The 20,897-nt window shown below is 37.4% G+C and overlaps 2 protein-coding genes across 5 annotated transcripts in view; both read right to left on the minus strand.

Annotated features, from left to right (window-relative positions):
* LOC139136908 (sulfotransferase 1B1-like) overlaps window positions 1–3,852 on the minus strand; it is a 139,600-nt gene extending 135,748 nt beyond the window's left edge. For 2 of the 4 annotated variants that reach the window (XM_070704756.1, XM_070704757.1), the window contains exon 1: window positions 3,615–3,834. In XM_070704756.1, coding sequence (XP_070560857.1) covers window positions 3,615–3,762 — 148 coding nt within the window. In that variant the 5' untranslated portion in view covers window positions 3,763–3,834. Of the gene's footprint in view, window positions 1–1,346; window positions 1,974–3,614 lie in introns of those variants that run through there. The other 2 variants (XM_070704755.1, XM_070704758.1) reach the window with 2 other exon arrangements.
* Window positions 3,853–6,865: 3,013 nt separating this feature from the next.
* LOC139136338 (sulfotransferase 1C4-like) overlaps window positions 6,866–20,897 on the minus strand; it is a 33,504-nt gene continuing 19,472 nt past the window's right edge. Inside the window, exons 3-7 of the mRNA XM_070704062.1 lie at window positions 9,973–10,192; window positions 9,298–9,427; window positions 8,244–8,338; window positions 7,411–7,620; window positions 6,866–6,886 (exon numbers count right to left, since the gene is read on the minus strand). Coding sequence (XP_070560163.1) covers window positions 6,866–6,886; window positions 7,411–7,620; window positions 8,244–8,338; window positions 9,298–9,427; window positions 9,973–10,192 — 676 coding nt within the window. The remainder of the gene's footprint in view (window positions 6,887–7,410; window positions 7,621–8,243; window positions 8,339–9,297; window positions 9,428–9,972; window positions 10,193–20,897) is intronic.

Raw genomic sequence — 20,897 nt, forward strand, 5'->3', positions numbered from 1 at the left:
TAGATATCGTGCACGAAATACATTGTTTATAAACAAGAAACTCGCACAGTTCCTCAGTTCCGACGACCGTTTCCCTTTAAGGTAGTATGCTCAAAGAAAGTGAAAGATTTAAACTTTTGCTCAAGTTTTCCTCAGGGAATCTTTCAACAATTCACTTTCAAATTCAAAACTTTAAATAGATTTCTCACTGTGCAAATTTTGGTTCTTGAGAAACAAGTTACTCGGGGTTTGCCGTTATTTGCTATTCAAAATGGCCGCCGTCCCTGTGTTAACACGAAAGGGAAGAATGGAATTTTACATTTTCGAAAAACTAAGACAATGAAGGTTTTTTCTTACTCCAAGGGCTTCAAAATGAGCCCCAACAAGTGGTCCACCAGAAAAGAATTGTGAAAGTCTAAGAGTCCTGTTGTCTGTCCCCGAGGCACACTCAACGTTAGCGGGGATGCAGAGTGGAAAATCAGTAATACTTTCTGTCCTAAGAAGAAATGCTTTTATCCCCATAGTTCTCGCTAAAAACCCTATAATACTTACTGTATTAAATGGATTATTGCCTGTATTTTAGCTGAAGAGTGCATATACAATGAATACAGTCAAGAATCCATTTTTTGTATTCAGCAAGCCTGTATTCATGTGGATTCATGTGAATTCACGTGTATTATTCTATAATACAGGCAACTCATTAACGTGAATTTATCTGAATTATTGGGTTTTCATGCAGTCGGTTACGTTAGAAGCAACCTTGGAGTATTCAGGGCTCGAAGTAAAATTAGAAGTCCCTAATGGACATCTGGCGGTCCGCTTTTACCAAAGGCACATGACTAAGTTTATATTACATGGTTATTATTTCAGATATCCGGCAAACAAACTTGATAAATATCATATGGTTTAATTTACATGCAGTCTGCCAAGCAACACATTAACAGTGCGAGAATGCACTTTCACGCAGAAATGTATAAAATTATGCAACAAAGTACTCAATCTTCCTCCTTTATGTAATATAATTAAACCTAGTAAAACAATAGGCTAATCAAACAGGAAAACACAAGTACAAGAGTGACAAAATGTACACTGTATTGCATATGTTCTCCTTTTTATCATCCTGACCAGCGACTGACCCCCTAAAATTGGAATGAATACATTATTGCTGATGATGAAATTCGACACGATCACTGATCTCAGTTTGAAAAAGTCACAGTTTGCAATTTAATTTGGCGCCGACACGCCCTCATTCGGCTGTACGCTGCGCTTTCATCCCATTATATGCGTGAATACGTCCGATGAGGCAATCATTTCCAGAATAAAGTGTTCCTAAGGCAAGGTTTGCATGTCCTGGGACAAGGGATTACCGTCAGTTTTGAACCTTGGTCTTGATATCCAACAAATTGTTATCCTTGGCAAGAATCACCGACGAAAATAATTACCAGTAAACGTTAAGGTGATAACGTTTCCTTGTTGTGGATTCTTTTTAAGACGCCCTCTACCTTTAACTCTATCTACTCTCCTGCAAAAAAACCGCAGACTTTTAAGTCACAGCTCATGCCTATTTCAATTATCGTCCTTCGGACTTTCAAGATTCATGGTCAAGAATCCTGTTGACGTGTACATTTATCTTTTTAAACGATCTTTTGTGTAAGAGTGACTGACTTTGCATTTGGTGTAGATTCACCAGAAGTGTTCTGCAATGTTTACAGTAATGCCAAGACGTATCGATTTGCTCCTGAAAAAAAGCATGGTAGAGTGACCAAAGTACAAGCAGCGCATTTTAAAGTGCTGATTTGATTATTTACGTTCTCGTCGGACAAAGAAATTGAGTAAGTAATCACCGCCTTAGAATTGAAATCGGACGGCTCAGCAAACCACGCAATCATTTGGCAAAATATGTATCATCACGTATGGAGTTAAGGCAACAACATTATAATAATTGTCACCACTGACTGTATTCTTTATTCCTTTTTTGCAATATTTATGTAGTGTTTGCAATATTTATGTTGTGTATGTTGTTTATGTAGTGTCTTGTTTTTTCCCCTTGTATTTGTAGTGTGATTTCTGATACAATCTCTTTTTTGAGTTGTTGTAACCCTTTTCATCCCTGCGATAGGATGATATGTGTTAAAAACGTATATATGAGTTGTTCATTATTGGGTTGTTGTCGAGTTACACAGCTAATAAACGAAAAGATATGCCACAATTTTTACTTGTCTTGTTTTTTTAAGAGCTTGTAATTTGCCACATTGGAATATCTACTTCTCAGTTGCACTTCTGAGCGGCTTTCAAAAATCGTTCAGCTTACTGTATTTTCTCAGACTGTCGGTGTTTAGCGACCGCGGTGTTATAGGACCTTTCCCTGGGATGCAGGTAAACATGTACTTCCTTGCCCTAATACTTTGCACCAAGGCGCTTCTTACAATATTGAGAAAAGTATTGCAGTTTACTTGCACGGACGACATTGCATCACTGCCATTTGTAATGGTTTGGACTTTCCATTGCATGTGTTTACGTGGGTAGTGAACGTCAGCGCGGTAGCATAGACTAGAGATGCAACTCGCCTTTCAATCGGGTACAGGTGTACCCTGGAGTGTACAAACTACAAGGCACAAACTTTCAATTTTCCATAAAATTCGGAGGCTTGGTTTCAAGAGTCATCATTTTTGTAAAACACTTACAACTCTTTATCTTGTAAGAAGTCTCTTTTTAGGGTCAAAAGTTGTGGTGTAACACCCCAAGCGGTCAAAAGTATACATTTTTGTCAATGTTTTCGTCGTCAAAAGTCTCAAAAGTGGAGCGGAAGGGAGTCAAAAGCGCGTTACTTGTATCCTTTCCATGGTAGAGTACCCATGGAAGCGTCTGCATGTAATTAATGTCACATCATCAAGCGATATCGCATCGTACAAGGAGTTGCAGATGGGGTCAAACTAATGCAAACGGCGTGAAACTACCGTGTGTGCCAGTTTCATCGGCATTAAGTCACCTCCACATTCACACCAGACTGTTAGTATTTGCATAACTACTATTTGTGTTATGGAAATACGCACAGCCCCGGCACAGCGTGAACGTGAACGAGTGAGTGGTGGACAATGCCATACTAATTCAGAAGATGATGGTCCCCGGGGAGGGCCCTGCCATATCACGTGATGAAAGCGCTTAGCTTTGCGCCTTTTTCCCATAAATCAAAATACATTAAGTTGGCGAACCCCTAAACTGCAACTTCCGCCACTATTTTTTATCCATTTTAGTAAAAAATCTTGCGAGTTACAAATAGCGAAAATGGGCTTTTCCGGAATAAGCTAGCACATATGTAAAAATCAGCCTTGGTCAACGTCCCCTTTAAGTCTGGAGAGTTCGTTGACCTTTGTCCCTATTCATGACTGTCGAAGGTCACCCCTACCACCAATATAAGACTAAGCAAACAGTGGTTAGTTCCACTGAAGTCATGCTGACACCGTTTGTACAACAGAATATTTTTCGGTGGTATTTGTGTGTGGTGCGCCTGATTCCATAACCAGGTATGCTCAAACTGGACAAATAGTAACACTAACAGGATATGCTCTGTGTGTTGGTGATATGTGTTCGCTGTAGGGACAGAACACAGACCATAAGTGTACTGATATACTTACCCGCCTTAGGGTAGCTAGCGACGAAGACATCGTCCTCACGGCAGTTGACGATCTCAGGTCTCTCTATCACACTTCTATTGAAGTCCTTAGGGTATATGACCCCATCGTGTTCGAAAGTACCGGCAAGAAACCTGGCGTTCTCGGTCATTTTGTTTCTTGGCTAGCGGAATATTGCATTGGTCGAGATTCTATTACGTTGCTTGTTAACACTCTTTGGAGTTGCCCTACTGAAACCTATGACCTATGACGTATGTTGCTATGATTTCAAGGCCCTATCATGTTACAGGTTTTAGAACTTGTGCATTCTGGTTAGCGGTCTGTTTGTACGTCCCTCATACGGTGCCTGATTTATACAAGGTGAACCAGCAGGAAGAGTAATTGGTGGAGAGAGAAAGTTCAGTTTTGCGACGGTTTCGATGGATCTCACTGATCAACCGCTAAAGAGCTCTTTAAGAGTTCTGCTTGAATATTATATGAAACACGTAATTAGGAAATAATTTTTGGACATATTGTTCCAAGGGTGAATGAACAGCTTTCATCAATATATGCCGGGCTGCCTCGTTTTGAAATCTTACAGATTTCAAATGGTATACCAAAACAACGTCTTCAAAATCAAAGGTGACTGGGAATTTCCATAGCTAGTAATAAATGCCCTATGAATCGACCGTTGAGTGACATACGTGACTTATCGCAGAATTTTCGAATATCGTAACGGTATGTTGATGTTGCATAGAAAAACAAACAAACAAAACAAATCAATAATATAATAAATAGATAAACAAATCAATAAATAAGACGACTTAACACTCTAACATTATGATTCGTTGGCATTTCTCTATGACAACCAGACAACACATGAAAACTTCCTGTCAACACTATTAATCTACGATGATAATCGTCTTGCAGCCTAAGACCACAAGCCTGAAAAATCATCATGATAAGTTGTTCCACCTTGAAGACATGCACAGAAACATTAAAAAAGAAATTGCTCGCTTAAAGTTATAACGCCGAATGAAATATATGTGGGACAAATTATCCTTCTGTCCTTCACCCGCATACTCATCTCCAAAATGTACCTACCTGTCGGAGAGTTGCGCCTGCATCAGTTCGCGTCAAAGCATTTGAATCGGGGCCTTCCGCATGTTGGTTAGTCTTCTGTTGTGTGACGGCTGAAACCTACACTACCACAGCTCACACAGTATGGTCCTCTAGTGCCCCGATTTAAACGTAAACCCAGCCCAGAATACAGGCATAAACAGCCAAAGGCAACGCCTCGCGGCTGGCCCTGCCAGACGACCGTCATCACTGATCTGAATTTACTCATTTTTTGGAGTTTACTAATTTGTTTTAACAACAATGATCGAAGACTGTGCTGAAAACTTTTTTCTGGTGACAATTAGGTAACCATGCATCGTATATAAACGAAGCAATACAAAAAGTTTAAAATTACATCATTCTGATTTTGCACAGTCATTGATCCTCATTAGCATTATTTGAAATTAGATTAATGTAAAGAACAGGTTTTGGCATTTTATTTGTAAATCATGTAGGCCTATGGGTGCTTTCTCATCAGATACCTCGAGGCTCGTTCCTCTGTAACGCTATGGGAAAATACGCCCTCATGTTTGTGTAATAATTTGCCGTATCACGCCTAGGCACCGTGACAATTTGTCCAAAAATTGGATAGGCGTGCATTTTAGAACTTGCTCCATTCTGGTTACTACGCGCGTTTTCTGTCAGCAAACGTTCCATGTTTTAGAACTTGCTCCATTCTGGTTACTACGCGCGTTTCTGTCAGCAAACGTTCCATTCGTAAGCATCTTGAAAGCCAGCACGAGATTTGAACGTCTCCGTTCTGATTGTACGGGCGACAGTGAAGTTAGGGAACTCGGCTGATATTTCTCAGGATTTCATAATATTATATAGGGCCCAGCCCTTGGTGTCGCGCCAGGGGTTAAGATTAGAAATGTTATTTGTAATAGTAAAGGATAAAATAGAATTAATTGTTACTTGCTATATACGTTTGTACGACAACTATGCTCAGTTTACCCTCTGGTGAAAACAGTTCACGTATACGATGTCATACGGATACCCTGCAGGTATAGATTTCTGTAATGTGTAATAATGTTGGACAAAATTGGCAATTTTTACCATGATAACTACCTATTGTGTTTAACAAGGAACGTATTGTGCCATCATTATCGTTGCAGTAGTAACTGCACTGCTCAACTTCCACTTGCAAGCTGAAACTGTCGCGTTCCGTCTAAAAACTGGCAATTTTTGCATCTAATTATTGACACAAAGGGCGCTTTTCCTAAATTCAATCCCAGCATTCTTTGCGAACGTTCTCGTTTACATGCATTCATATAATGGCATGTTATAAAATAATACTTTGTACGTTTCGTATTTGTTTATTTACGAGCACTCAAAAAAAATGACGGCGCCCATGAAATGGGTACACGTCCGGTTACTCGCATAGTATATTAGTCTGTGCATGCGTAGTCAGTACGCCGCTGGCGCGACTATTCAAATCCAGTGTTGACTAAGCACATTATCAATGATGTCTGCTTTTTAAAGATATGAAAGTGAACTGAATAGAAATCAGATAGAGTGCAATCATGTGACAGATAAGCTAAGCCTAGCCGTCACCCAGCTTCAAGTAAATGGTTCTTTCATTACGAAATCCTTATAAAATTAAAGGCACAATAATTCTTTCAATCAAGCTTTTTACTGATGATCCCATTTCCCTGCTGGGGAAATGAAATTTAAGATAAGTTACACCACGCCGGTGGTATACGTACATTGCTCTACAGGTAAACAAATGACGGCATTATGTGTATCAACACGCTACGGGATGCGGCCATCGCTGTTCCGCAAAATTTACAAAAATGGCGATAAATGTTTGATATTGCATGAACGTCTGTCTCAAAATCATTGCACAATATTTTCCATTAGGTATATGAGAAAGCCTTTACGGCAAACCTCGGTCGTACGGCGTTCAAAGAAAACAACTCAATTTACTAATGATATGCACGCTATCTTAACGTAGTCGCAGCTGTTGTCGGCTAATTTGAACTTTAGGAATCTGTAATGACCTTTCGCCCAAGGGCACTAGTTTTTCAATCACAGGATATCATGACGTCACTGTTGCAACAAGTCAAAAGGTCACCACTCGAAGTCTAGTCCGCTGCCTTTCATTTTTTCCTGGTATATTTTCTCATATTCCTTGTTTTGAGCAACCGTAAAAAAGTTCATCCAATCGCCAACCACACCTGAAAAGCAACAAAAGAAAATTGGTCAAAGTGGAATTTCCTGAGATCAATAGTTACATTTCAAGTGCTGTACAATCTAGCAATGTTACTTGATTGCACTCATATACGGCAAGATGTCAAACTTACGTATGCAAATTGTGATAAGTATGATGAAGTGAGCGCCTTTTCTTTGGAATTTTAGATATGAAGTATGGTAGGTTTCTTGCACAGCTGCGAACATTATTCATGGGTTTAAAAGTTGCGTTCCTACAGGTATTCAACAGTCAAATTACCTCTTAGTGATTTGTTTTTGAATTGAGATAACAGAACATCTGACCCACAAGGCTAAGCGCTTGGTATGTGTCTTTTATTGTCATTAGATTTTAGTTGTACGATTACTACATTGATAGATATACGGACTGTCCATATCATAAAATTCAGAGAGAGAGAGAGAGAGAGAGAGAGAGAGAGAGAGAGAGAGAGAGAGAGAGAGAGAGAGAGAGAAATCTTCACACGCGTTTGTTTTTTTTTATCATCACGCAAACCAAATTGGGTATTTGCAGGCTTGTTCTATTCACCTTACCTTTTCTAATGAATTGGTGCTTGTTTTTCTCACCGACTACCAGGGAAATATTGACAGTTTCACTTTTCCTCATTTTCTTGAAAGAACAAAACTCAACAATGTTATCAATCGTATCGTCGCTCAAACTGATATCCAGGAAATCTGCAATCGACTTCACAGCACCCTTAGGATCCTGATGGAAAATGCAGAATATATTGTTGAGACACAAAAACAAATAATTATTTAGTTCATTTCAAATGTGATGTTCGAATGTCTATGACGCTGATTAAATTTTTGGGCATGTATATGATACGTATGGTTATGTTGGTAGTTTGTGAACGACACAAACTGTTTCGTTCAATAGGTCAAAGTAAAAAAGAAACGGTTACTTAAGTAAACAATGGAATAAAATATGTTGATGGCAGATATGAGTGTTCAGGCAGAACGCTTTTCTTGTTTCATACTTGAAGGCAGAATATTGTAGCAAAATGTTTGTGATAGGTCAAGACGTTTGGAGGCTCAGCGTAAAGCATTTTGTCATCCAATTTTGCAACATATTTTGAAATAATGTTCCTTTGCACTTGTTGAAATTGAGATCATAATTCAGGAACACAGACTTATTAAGATACGGCCACCTCTAAACTAGTCAGTCATACAGGAAGATATTGGAATTGATGTAATAAAATTTGAGACAATCGCTCTCCGATGTGTTTTGTCGGATCCGCTACATTTAGTACAAACAGGGTCGCAAAAATGACCAAACTGATTATTGGCGTATTTATTAGGTTAAATCTAAAATTTTCTCTCAGTACAGACCTTTTTCAAGTCTTCGTACTTTAGGAAAAGGACGTTTTCGTCGTCTCTATGCTGCCACCACGTCAAGACATGATCAAACCAACTTCCAAACCATACTGTTAACACGAAAAAAGTAAGGGAAAAAAAATATTTGAGACGCTCTCTTAAGAACCATAGTCACACAAATTTCGCAGTTTATTTCTAAATATTAAAATCAATTTTTCACTTCATCCAGTGCACTCCGCTTTTCTTAAGTAGTATGCACCTCGAAAGTGAAAGAGTTAAACTTTTGTTCAATATTTCCTAAAGGAATCTTTCAACTGTATTCTTTCAAATCAAGATTATAATTGGAGGTCACCGTGCAAATTTTGGTACTAGTGAAAAATTACTACGATTTACTAATGTTTGAAATTTAAAATGGCTGCCATTTCCTGTGTCAACCCTATGGAGAAGATAAACTTTTAGATTTTCTAAAAATGTAAGATGGCCAATTTCTTTTAATCAAGAGCTTTAGAATAAGCTCCGAGAAGTGGTAGATCAGAAAAGAATGGTAAAAGTTTGAGAGTCTGTCCCCAAGGCGCATTCAGCCTTAATCACATTTGTCGACTTTGTCATGAACATTGTCTTGCCGATGTGATAAAACGAACACTGTTATATTTTCCACAATTTCCAATGAGGTTGAATCCTTTTCATAGCACCATTAATTGATAAATTACCCTGTTTGTTTCCAGGCACTAGGAGATAAGAATCGTGTTGATAGAAATGCCAAAGTTTGACAGAAGATTAAAATAGATTTCATAAATGTCGTCAGAATTGGAGTGCAATCTGCTTTTTATAGGCTAAATGGTTATTTTCGAACTTGACACCCAAGTACACTAAAGATTACACTTCACTTAAACTTGTTCACTCAGAATAAAGCACCTTGATCGCGATGACGAAGCAAACCGACAGTGTGTAGATGTATCAGCAGTCATGATTGTTTATCAAATAAATATAAATTCCATTGCCATAACGTTTTAACAACAGATGATAAATGTAGTTACTTATCAAAGACATAAATTAGGAATTGTCTTACCTTTGTCATTAACGTAAAGCTGATAAAAGTCATTCCAAGATCCCCTGTAGTCCAGTGGAGGAAACCCAAGACTACAGTGATGGAAATATGACACTCCAGTATCCTTTGGGTTCCTGGCAACGTAAACGATCTGCTCGGGAGTTGATTACAAAAATTATACATGATTTTGTGCAACCCTACGTACTGGTTATAAAATCGCTTACTCATCATCACAACCTGACAATTAAGACAACAACGAACTGTAAAGCACGTACTGACCAAAGAAATAGGAACATGAAATAGCAGACAGTTAAGCAGGTATTTTGAATGAGAGAGAGACGGAGGGATAAAAACTTGCCTACCCGCTTTCTACTTCCTACCTAATTATCTATTTACATACACACGAACTCACTTGTCTACCAACTTAAAAACTGACTTAAAACATATAACAATATTACAGATATGAGAGAGAGAGAGAGAGAGAGAGAGAGAGAGAGAGAGAGAGAGAGAGAGAGAGAGAGAGAGAGAGAGAGAGAGAGAGAGAGAGAACACATTGATGCAGTCATACAGCACAAAGCAGTTTGCGATTTCATAATGTTGGAAACTATTTTGACCTATTTTGACTACCCTTTAAATCAATTTAAATGTAATGATTTTGACCAGAATAACTTCAGGGTAGGAAATAATCTTACGCACCTTGCATTTCTTCTCTATAGCTTGACTTGGGAAAACCTGGTATGGTAAGTGACACTTTAACAGTCTTGGTGAAGGAATTTTCTCCATCTGCTTGAGTCCGATTGCAGCCTCCAAACCAGTTTTTTCCAGCAAAAGTAGAAACTTAATGGAATTTGACTGTATGATAAACTTTGGCAATATAGGTTCGAGAAATTTTAGGAGGTGTATCGTCCATCGCAACCTAAATAATGGGAAAGCAATCTTCGTGTAATGCGGCTCAAATAGTGATTAACATTGACAGTTAAAACTAATAACTCGATATAAATTGTTGTTTCAGCGACCTGGAGGAGACTTCCACTTCAGCAACAAGGTAGGCAGTGCACCAAAGCTCTACAAAGAGTAAGGCCGATGACATATATCCTTTAGCCAAAATTCCGGATATTTTTGAGTTGAAGAAATGTTTAGTATTAATTATTTATTCATTACACCAGAAAACACCTTTATATCACCGTGCTTGTTTTGAAGATAGTAATGTTTCCAGGAGTTTGTTTTATTTGTCAGATACAACCTCAGCGCTTGTTATCTTTTTTTTTAATTCTTTTTCTGTAAGACTATGAGGTATATTTACCAGAAGGGAAATTTTAAATGGCCCTCTATCATGGGTGTTCTCACTAGTTGAGCTGTAGAGGAGTTGATCTCCGTGTTTCCTCCATTCATAACCAAGGATACCATCTCTATCATCCATGTAGTTCCTACAATTGCAGAAAGAAATGGGTTATCTGTATAGTCATTGGAACCCAGTCTTCTTAAAGGGATGCAGTCGTCAGAACTGCGCTCAAAGTCGTATGCGACTCATACGACCAATGTAAACACTGTATCCAAGATACTAGGTGACTGATGAAAGTTAAAACATGCATGTCATGATCCGTATCGTATAATTTAAATGTTGCGCTTTGTGTGAGGTGCATCTAGATATCGTGCACGAAATACATTGTTTGTAAACAAGAATCTCGCACAGACGCAGTTCCGACCATCGTTTAAGGGAGTATGCGCCTCGAAAGTGAAAGACTTAAACGTTTGCTTAATTTTTTCTTTGGGAATCTTTAAACATTCACTTTCAAAATCAAAATTTTAAATAGATTTGTCACAGTGCAAATTAAGGTTCTAGAGAAACAAGTTACCCAGGATTTGCCGACATTTGATATTCAAAATGTCCGCCGACCCCAGTCTTAACACTTAAGGGAAAAATGAAATTTTAGATTTTCGAAATACTAAGATGATGAAAGATTTTCCTTACTCAAATGGCTGCAAAATGAACCCCTCAAGTGGTGGGTCAGAAAATAATTTGTGGAAAGTTTGAGAGTTCTACTGTCCGTCCCGATGCGCACTCTACCTTAACGAGAATGCAAAGTGGAGTCTCAGTAATACTAGTACTTTCTGTCCCAAGAAGAAATGATTTTATCCCCATAGTTCTCGGTTATGTTAGAAACATAAGAGCATTCAGTGCTCGAAGTAAACTTTTACATGGTAGTTCAAGTTGGCAACTACTTCAGAAAATTAGAAGTCCGAAGTAGACATTTGATAGTCCGCTTTTACCAAAGGCACTTTGCTAAGTTTATATTACGTTTACTATTTCTGACATCTGACAGACAAACTGATTCATATCATATGGTTTAATTTACATGCAGTATGCAAAACTACACATTGACAGTGCCAGAAAGCACTTTCAAGACGAAATATATAACATTATACCACTGTGACAATTGAAAGTATCAATTTCCTCTTTTTTCTATAATATAATCAAACTTAACAAAACAATTGGCTAATCAGAGCATAACAAGTGACAAAAAGGGACACTATATTCCATATGCCGACCAACGGAGATTTGAAATTAGTAGATTATTGGTGATGATCAATTGATTTTCATAATTATTCAATTTTGACAACTTTAACACGATCACAGATCTCAGTTTGAAAAGAAGAAGAAGAAAAATATTGAACTCCAGCAAAACCATAGGGGCCCAAGCCGCAAGGCTTGTCAATATTTTCGTTGTCAAAATCTCAAAAGTGAGGCGAAAATGGTGTCAAAAGTGCGGTACTTATACCCTTCTTACGGTAGTGTACCCATGGAAGCGTCTGCATGTAATAAATGTCATATTATCAGGCAATATCGCAACTTCCGCCGCCACTATTTTTATCCGTTTTAGTAAAAATCGCGAGAGTTACAAATGGGCGAAAATGGCTTTTCCGGAATAACCTAGCACATATGTAACCAGATGTGAACTGAATGTGCTCACGTGTTTTACAACAGGTTCATTAATAGTAGTACGCTTCACAGAACAATCAGATATCTGTTATATCACTATATTTAGCAGGTTTTATCAACTTTGCACAGTACTCTCAGAGTTTAATCACTAATTACAAAACTTTATTTAATATGCAAATGAGCTGTCAATTAACTTGACACTGCTCGATACTTTGTGGGACAATTAGATATCCATCAGATCAACATTTGTAGCACGTTTCATTAAATTTAATGCTGTAATTTTAGAGTAATATCACTAATTACAAAGTTCATTAAATATGCAAATGAACCCTTAATTAACTTCACACCACTAAATGCTTTACAACACAGTCAGATGTCTATCGGATCAGTATATGCAGCAGTTTTCATCATAATTGATGCAGTTATTTTTGAGTTACACGACTAATTATAAACTTCATAAAATGTGCAAATGACTATTTATTAATTTGACACTGCTCAATGCTTCTCAGTACCATTAGATATTTATCAGATCAACATCTGTAGCAAGTTCCATCAAATTGAATACTGTAATTTTTGAGTAATATCAATCATTACAAAACTCATTAAATATGCAAATGAACCCTTATTAACTTCACACAACTAAATGCTTTACACCACAATGAGATATTTGTCGGATCAGTATCTCCAGCAGAATCCATCACATTTGGTGCCGTTATATCGGAGTTTTATGACCAATTACAAAACTTCATAAAATATGCAAATGAGCTATTTATTAATGACACTGCCCAATACTTCTAAGCATATTCAGATATATATCAGATCAATATTTGTTGCACGTATCATCAAGCTTGGTGCAGGAATTTGAGAGTTATGACACTAACAACAAAAGTTTATTAAATATGCAAATGAGCAGATAATTGACATGACACTCTCAGTATCATCAAAATGTTCTTAGATTGTCATCTGTGAAAAGTTTCATGAAATTTGTGCAGTGTCTACACTGTCATTACCGTCTCCTTAGGGAAACCATTGTACGGAAAAATGATAATGCATAACATCATTAATATGCAAGCCACACTAACCAAAATCTAATCAGTTCTTGCAAGTAGCATATGGTACCTGTGACGGTGTACCAAATCTGACTTGAATCCGTTCAGGAGTTTTTGAATTATCGTGTAAACAGACAGACAGACTGACTGACAGACAGACAGACAGACACACACACACACTCATACACACACACAGACAGACATCGCTATGACATTAGCCCACGTTGCACGATGTGAGCACGTGAGCTAAAAATCAGCCTCGATAAATTCCCCTTTTGTCTGGAGAGTTCGTTGACCTTTGTCCCCATTCGTGACTGTCGAAGGTCGCCTCTACTACCAATATAAGACATGGCAAACAGTAGAGATCTCCGCTGAAGTCGTACTGACACTGTGCTGAAATTGAAATTGAAACAGCAAGATGCATGGATATGCTCCGTGTGCAGTTGATATGTGTCCGCTGTAGGGACAGAACACAAGACATGTGTAATCATAAACTTACCCGCCTTAGGGTAGCTAGCAACAAAGACATCGTCCTCTCGGCAGTTGACGATTTCAGGTCTCTCTATCATACTTCTGTTGAAGTCATTTGCGTAACAGATCCCATCGTGTTCGAAAGTACCGGCAAGAAACCTGGCGTTCTCGGTCATTTTGTAAGTTGGCTAGCAGAATTTTTTAATAGTTGAGATCCAATAATGTGCTTTTTATAACACTCTTTGTAGTGTCCGTTCTGAAACCTATAACCTATGACGTATGTTACTATGATTTCAAGGCCCTATCATGTGACAGGTTTTACAACTTGTGCATTTTGGTATCCGGTCTGTTTGAACGTCCCTCATTTGCTACTTGATTTATGCCAGGCGTACCAGCAGTAACCGTAATTTGTGAAGGGAGAAAGTTTAGTTTTGCGATGGTTTCTATGGGTTTCATTGATCGACAGCTGAAGAGCTATCTCAGAGTTCTGCTTGAATATTATATGAAACAAGCAATGAGGAAATAAGTTTTCGACACATCGTTACGGTGTATTATCGAAGGGCAGACGAACAGCTTTCGTCAGTATTATGCCGGGCAATCTCGTTTTTAAAAGATTATAAATTTCTAAGAGTATACCGACATCTGCTACAAAAATAAAAGGTGACAATTTGCATAGCTAGTGATAAACGCCCTTTGCAATCGACCGTTGAGTGACATACGTGACTCTACGGCAAATATTTCGAATATCGTATATACATATTGCACTGAAAAACAAGCAAACAAACAAAGAACAAACAAACAAGCAAGCAAGCAAACAAACAAAACAATAACAGATAAAACAATAAATAAAAAATAAATAAAATAATGATAGACAAATAATTAATAAATAAAGACGAATTAACACTCTGACATATTATGATTCGTTGGAATTTCTCCATGACAATCTGAAAGGCTGATGAAACGTTCTATCAACATTATTAATATCTACGATGATAGTGTCTTGCAGATGCAGGCCTTGAAAATCATCATGAAAGTCAGTTCTATCTTGAAGACGTAATCAGTACAGAGTCATTAAAAAGAAATTGCTCGCTTCAAGGAATAATGCCGAATGAAATGTGTAAGCGGCAAATTATGCTACTGCCTTTCCAACATTGTCTCGGAGAGGGATAACAACCATTCTACTTGTGACAATAAGATTAGCTTTATCCACATACTGAACTCTGGCAAATGTACTTACCTGACGTAAAGTCGCGCTTACATCAGTTCGATTCAAAGCATTTGAATCGGGGCCTCCCTCATGTTCGTCAAGTCCTCCTATACGCATATTTCTGTTGTGTGACGGCTGAAAACCTACGTCATCACGCTTCTTATTGGCCGAGCAGTGTGGTCTCCTTTACCTTGATTTTGAGTTTGGCGTAAACCCGCCCAAATACAGGCAGAAACAGCCATGGGGCAACGCGATTGTCTTCAGGGTGTCCTAGCCAACGACTGTCATCATTGGTCTGAATTAATTACTCATTTCTTTGGATCTCCTTTTATCCCTACGGAATGTAGCTTAAAGTGATCGAACACTGTGCTGGAAATATTTCTTCTGGTGACAATTAGGTAACTAGCATGGTATGTAAACGAAGCAGTACAAAATGTTTAAAATCACATCATTATTCTGATTTTGCACAGCCATTGAGTCTCATTAGCATCAGTTGAAATTATATTGATGTAAAGGATGGCATCACATCGGAAGTCATACTTAAATTCCACTGCAAATATTTTACAAAATCATGTACCTTTCATAATTAAGTTTTTTAGCGTCATAGAATTAAAACCACATCTGTCGTTAAATAGCAAATGATTAACCTCTATTTACCACATTATATAAAAAGGTACAAGTATATTAAAAGGAAGACGTTCAAAATTTCAAAGCCAGAATATTATTACAGAATATCTTTCGAGTATGATAGATTTTACTTCAAGTACGTAGTAAGTCATATTTCGGACATATAACAAAGTTTTGACATTTATTTGTAAATTATGTATGGCTGCTTCCTCATGAGAAGCTATGACAACACTGTATGTGATGAAAAGTCTATGAATTTACTATGTCTATGGCTATGTGTGGAAATATCATATACCTCGAGCCGCGTTTCTTTTTTTTTTGAAAAAGATAAATTTATTTCAACATAGTCACAAATAAAACAAATTTACATAACTGTGAATGCATTAAAATTACAATGCGTCTTGTCTGAAAAAAAAAAAACAAATAATTAGCTGTTTAAGAGGCACTGTCTGTAAAAACCTGCAGAGCGCCTATATGAGGTGGCCAAGGGTAAATTTCAAAAACATATAAATTATATACCAAAAGATAGGCCGTGACCTAACTAAAGTACCAGTATAATAATTTTGTTGTGCTACCTTCTGTTACCATAGTAACAGCGTTTGAAAAATAAGACGTCAATGGCGCAAATTTTACATCAAACGGTCAAAAACAACATTTCTATATAACAAATATACCAATATTTCACCAATCATTACTTGTCTTGTCTAATTTTCCAATTGTACAAGTACAGTAAAATAGTTACGCAAATGGTCAAGTCATTAAGACAATGGCTATTATTTGACCTTTGACCCCATCTTATGTTCTTGATAGCGCCCTCAAGTGGCCATGTTTTTCGGATTTGTAGAAAGAGAGAAAACATCTTAAATTCAAACGTGTTTAACTAAAAAAGGAAGCGGGACCGTAATAAGCAGATATAATATTTATTTTAACCCATTACCGATGTCTAATAGTCCAATTAAAAACGTGCGGGCACTCATTGTTTTTTTTGCTTTAATTTTACTTTAAAATTATGGAAAATAAAAAAATTTACTAAGCCTTCCCGTTTTTTAAAAAACTGTTTAGTTGGAAAAAACTAAATTGAATTAAGATATCTTGTATACTATTAAACATCATTTTCAGTTCTATCAAAATAATAAAAATCATATTAATTTCGCAAAGTTTGTTGCCATGGCAACACTTCTAAAAAAGGCGTTTTCCTCGTCATTTTCAATGATTTTCACTGATTCTAGCACAATCCCGCGTGTCCCTGTCGGAATGGATAGAGCTCATATATTATTATTCTTAAAATACGTACAATTAGTCGTTAAATTACCTTGTACTGCCTTTATTTCCGTTTCCATTGATATCGATCAGAGTACTATAAATGATTGAAATTATTAATGTTTTCGTAAATTCTTGCAATAATTATACAATTTGTTGAATTATATTAGCCTATACCAATTATTCTGCTGCATGCATAGTTGTTAATATAAATAAATATTACATACGTCACAAAAATAATATAAATGTTGTGTTATTTATTCGATATGGCACTAAATTTCGGTTAAGGGCAAAGGTCAAAGGTCACTGTTAAACCAACAGAAATGCTTGATTTTATTGGGGATCTATGGGGAAACGAGTATTTGGCGAACAGGAGTATTTTAGTGTTCACAAATATACAACCTTATGTCATCGAACACATACAAAATGATAAACACGTTTTGGAAGAATCCAATGTGTATTAAGTCTTAAAGTATACTGTGCCTCTGTTGTTTTTGAATTTTGCGCATAGTTCTGCGCATGCGCAGTATGTCACAGCTCATTTCCGGTATGCCAAAACAACCCTTTCTTTCGATGTTTGTGTACACATTTCTATCGCCACCATTTATCACTTGCAAATATGATTCAACCAGTCCAATTATGGAGACTAAATCATATAAAGAAGTTATGGCTGCATTTTGAAGTGTTTCATAATAAAGACAGTGAGTGCATAGAAGCAGAATATGCCCTATGCTGTGTAATAACGCACTAACAGTGGAACTTTTAGAGTAAGTTGGCATTTGAATAGTAGCCTTTAATTTCGCTCTGTTGTTTATGATGCGGTTTATAATAAGACATTATTGTTTGTTATGTACACCCATGATATTCCCATACCATATCATCATTTGTTACCATAGCAACCGAACTAGCGGGCATCATTAAACGCTGACTTAGATCAACTTAAAAAGTTCAGCAAATGGCCTTATGTGAAGAGACTTGAAGGTGAGATGCAATCTCTGTTACCCCAACTTCCTATGGACAAAATCAAATCCAAATGCCACTATATCGGAAATGCTTTGAACAATAATGCTAAGGAAAGGCTAGACGCTATTATCGCTAAAGAAAGACTGGATAACCATGAACACAGTCTGTGAACGTAAATGATGAAACCAATGGAAAAATAACTAAAGGGAAAAAGCGCAGCAATCGTGTTCAGGAGAAAGATACCGATCCACCATTGTGTACGGAATTCTGTAGATTCGACCGCAGTGGTACGGGTGAAATGGTAAGATGTAGTCTGTGCTTTATTTGGTTTCATCTTCGCTGTGTGAATGCTACTGAGGATAAAACGCAGCAGTACTTATGACCGTGTCCTGAATGTAGAACTATCACAAAATTGTTGAAGTCCACTTAATTGAAACTAACTGAAATGTTGAACGAACAGGCCAAGTTCAGAGTTGAACTTTCTTCACTTCAGGCCGTAAACTTTGATTTAATAACACAGCTCTCTATGAAAACGACTGAAAATGAACAACTACGAAATAGATGTCATGAACTTGAATCTAACTGCGAGTCCATGCGACAGGAACTCAATACGCCATGCAATACGAATACCGATGTGAACAATGACTCCATTTCTAATTACAGCGCAGATAACGGACACTCTGCCCAATCTCCATCAATTCGATCGCGTACAAATTCCTCAACAGCCTACGAGGATAACTCTGCAGCTTGCCGCCAGAAAAATGTAAATAAGGTACTGTTCATCGGTGATTCGTTATTACGCAATTTTTAAAGCAATTCAACTGACACTATTGTCAAGTGTCTGCCAGGTGCTACCATAAATAGAATGCGTCACTACTTCATCGCCACGAAATACTCTGGCAACGATCCTTTTTTTTCAAGGAGGTTATTTTAGAAGTAGGTGAAAATGACTGCAGTTCACAAGACCTCACTGTTGAAAACTTGACTGCTGACTATAGCTATGATCTACTTTTGAATGAAACAAAGAAGATTGTGCGTGAGAAAACTACTATTCTCAGCATCTGTCCCAGGATTGACCAGTCAAATCCTGACCTTCTTCCGAAAATTGATCTTGTCAATTATGAACTTTCCCAGCTGTGTGAAAATGGAGACCATGCCGCTGCATTATTGATAATGATGCTAATTTTCAATTTCGGGATGGTTCAGTTGACATGTCACGTCTCTGTTACTGCGTGATGGTGTGCACCTAACGTATTCTGGATGTGATAAGCTCCTCACAAATGCAAATCTCTCCAGCTGCTGCTTCACAGCAAAATCTCCGCCTGCGGGAAGGCGCTTTACATCTGGTAGCAGTAAGCACAACAAACACATTGGAACTAATTTGGGATAATTGGATGGTAAAGTAATGCCGATTAATCTACAAACATAATCTCATCTGCTTTTCTTTTACAGTACACACTTGTTTTTATGAGTAATTTGCAATATTGCAACATTCAGCTATCGGCACCTAACATTTTTGAGAAATTTGAAAAATATGAAAATCCAATTATCCCAAATTAATTCCAATCGTGTTAACAATGTCTACAACCGTCGACACTCGAATTCTCAACGATATAGCGATCAAGCGAAATCTAGAAGGGCGTTACACTGCTATCTGTGTGGCGAATCTGGTCATATTGAGAGAGTCTGCAGACATGGAATCCATATCAACTGCTGGACTTGTGGTCTCCGGGTCACAAAGCACAACACTGTGTGAACTTTCGGCAACGTTAGAGTCTCGGCGAGGAAGCTAAAGCCGTGGATTCTGTGAACACACACGCTTCTCGGACAAGCTTTTCGAATGGTCTAAAGATTGGATATTGGAATGTTCAATACTTAATTTACAAAATTGATCAGATTACTCATTATCTTTCTGTTGACAAAACGTTTTCATTGGATGTATTGTTTCTTGCTGAAACCTTTTTTAAGTAATACGAACTCTGTTAATGATTTTAAACTTGCCGGTTTTCAAATTGAAAGAAAAGATAAATCGGAAAAAAGGGCGGTGGTCTTTTGGCTTATATTCGTTGTAATGTTTGCTACACGAGAAGGTCTGACCTGGAATCCGATGTCTTGGAAATCTTGTGGCTCAAGATCAAGCCTCCTAAAAGTAATAGTTTTTTAGTTGCTGGTGTTTATAGACCACCTGGTACCTCTCATAGCATTGATATTTGTATTGAATCGAATTTGGAAAAGGGTTTCTATACTGGTAAAGAACTTTACTTATTGGGTGACTTCAACATTGATTTATTCACGGAGAGCGGCCAGAGTCACTATATTTACAATTCGCTGAGTGACTTGTCCTTAGTTCAACTTATTTTGCTTCCTACAAGACCAGTTTCTAAGACATGTATTGATCATATCTATACTTCCAATCGAGAAAATGTTTCTAGCGTTTTTGTGCCTAAAATTGGAATTTCTGATCATTATCCTGTTGTAATGGTACGTAAAAGAAACTCGCATTATCCACAAGTAACTTCTCATCTCACGGTCAAATTTCGTTCGTTTACCAACATTACTATAGTCTTTTTCTCCGTGACCTTCATCATGCGCCGTGGTGTTTAGTTGATTCTGCGACTGATGTAAATATTGTAATAAGGATTTGGTTACCATTTTTAACAAAATTTGTGACATTCACGCTCCATTTATTGAAAAACGTTTGTCGACGTGTTAGACAACCGCCATGGATGAACGACGATATTTTGAATGCCATGCATGAGAGAGATGCTTTTCTTAACCAAGCAAAATCTGATGCTAGCAAACTACCTCTTTATAGGCAATCAAGGAATAAATTGTCCATATGATTGAAAAGTCAAAACAGGAGTATTTTAGAGATAAGACAGAAAGGTTCGAATGCAAAATCTCTCTGGATATTTTTAACAGCATTGTCAAACCTTCAAAAGAAAATACTACTCCGATTTTAATTAATGGTATTCTTGTTCCTAACCCTTTGTTATTGTGAACGCTTTCAATTCTTTCTTTTCTAATATTTCAAATACTTTAAATGTTACTGTCAACAAAGACACCGATATCTCACTGTCAGAAGATCATCTTCGTGGAAAAC

Source organism: Ptychodera flava, chromosome 7, assembly GCF_041260155.1.
Source record: "Ptychodera flava strain L36383 chromosome 7, AS_Pfla_20210202, whole genome shotgun sequence".
Classification (NCBI taxonomy): domain Eukaryota; kingdom Metazoa; phylum Hemichordata; class Enteropneusta; family Ptychoderidae; genus Ptychodera; species Ptychodera flava.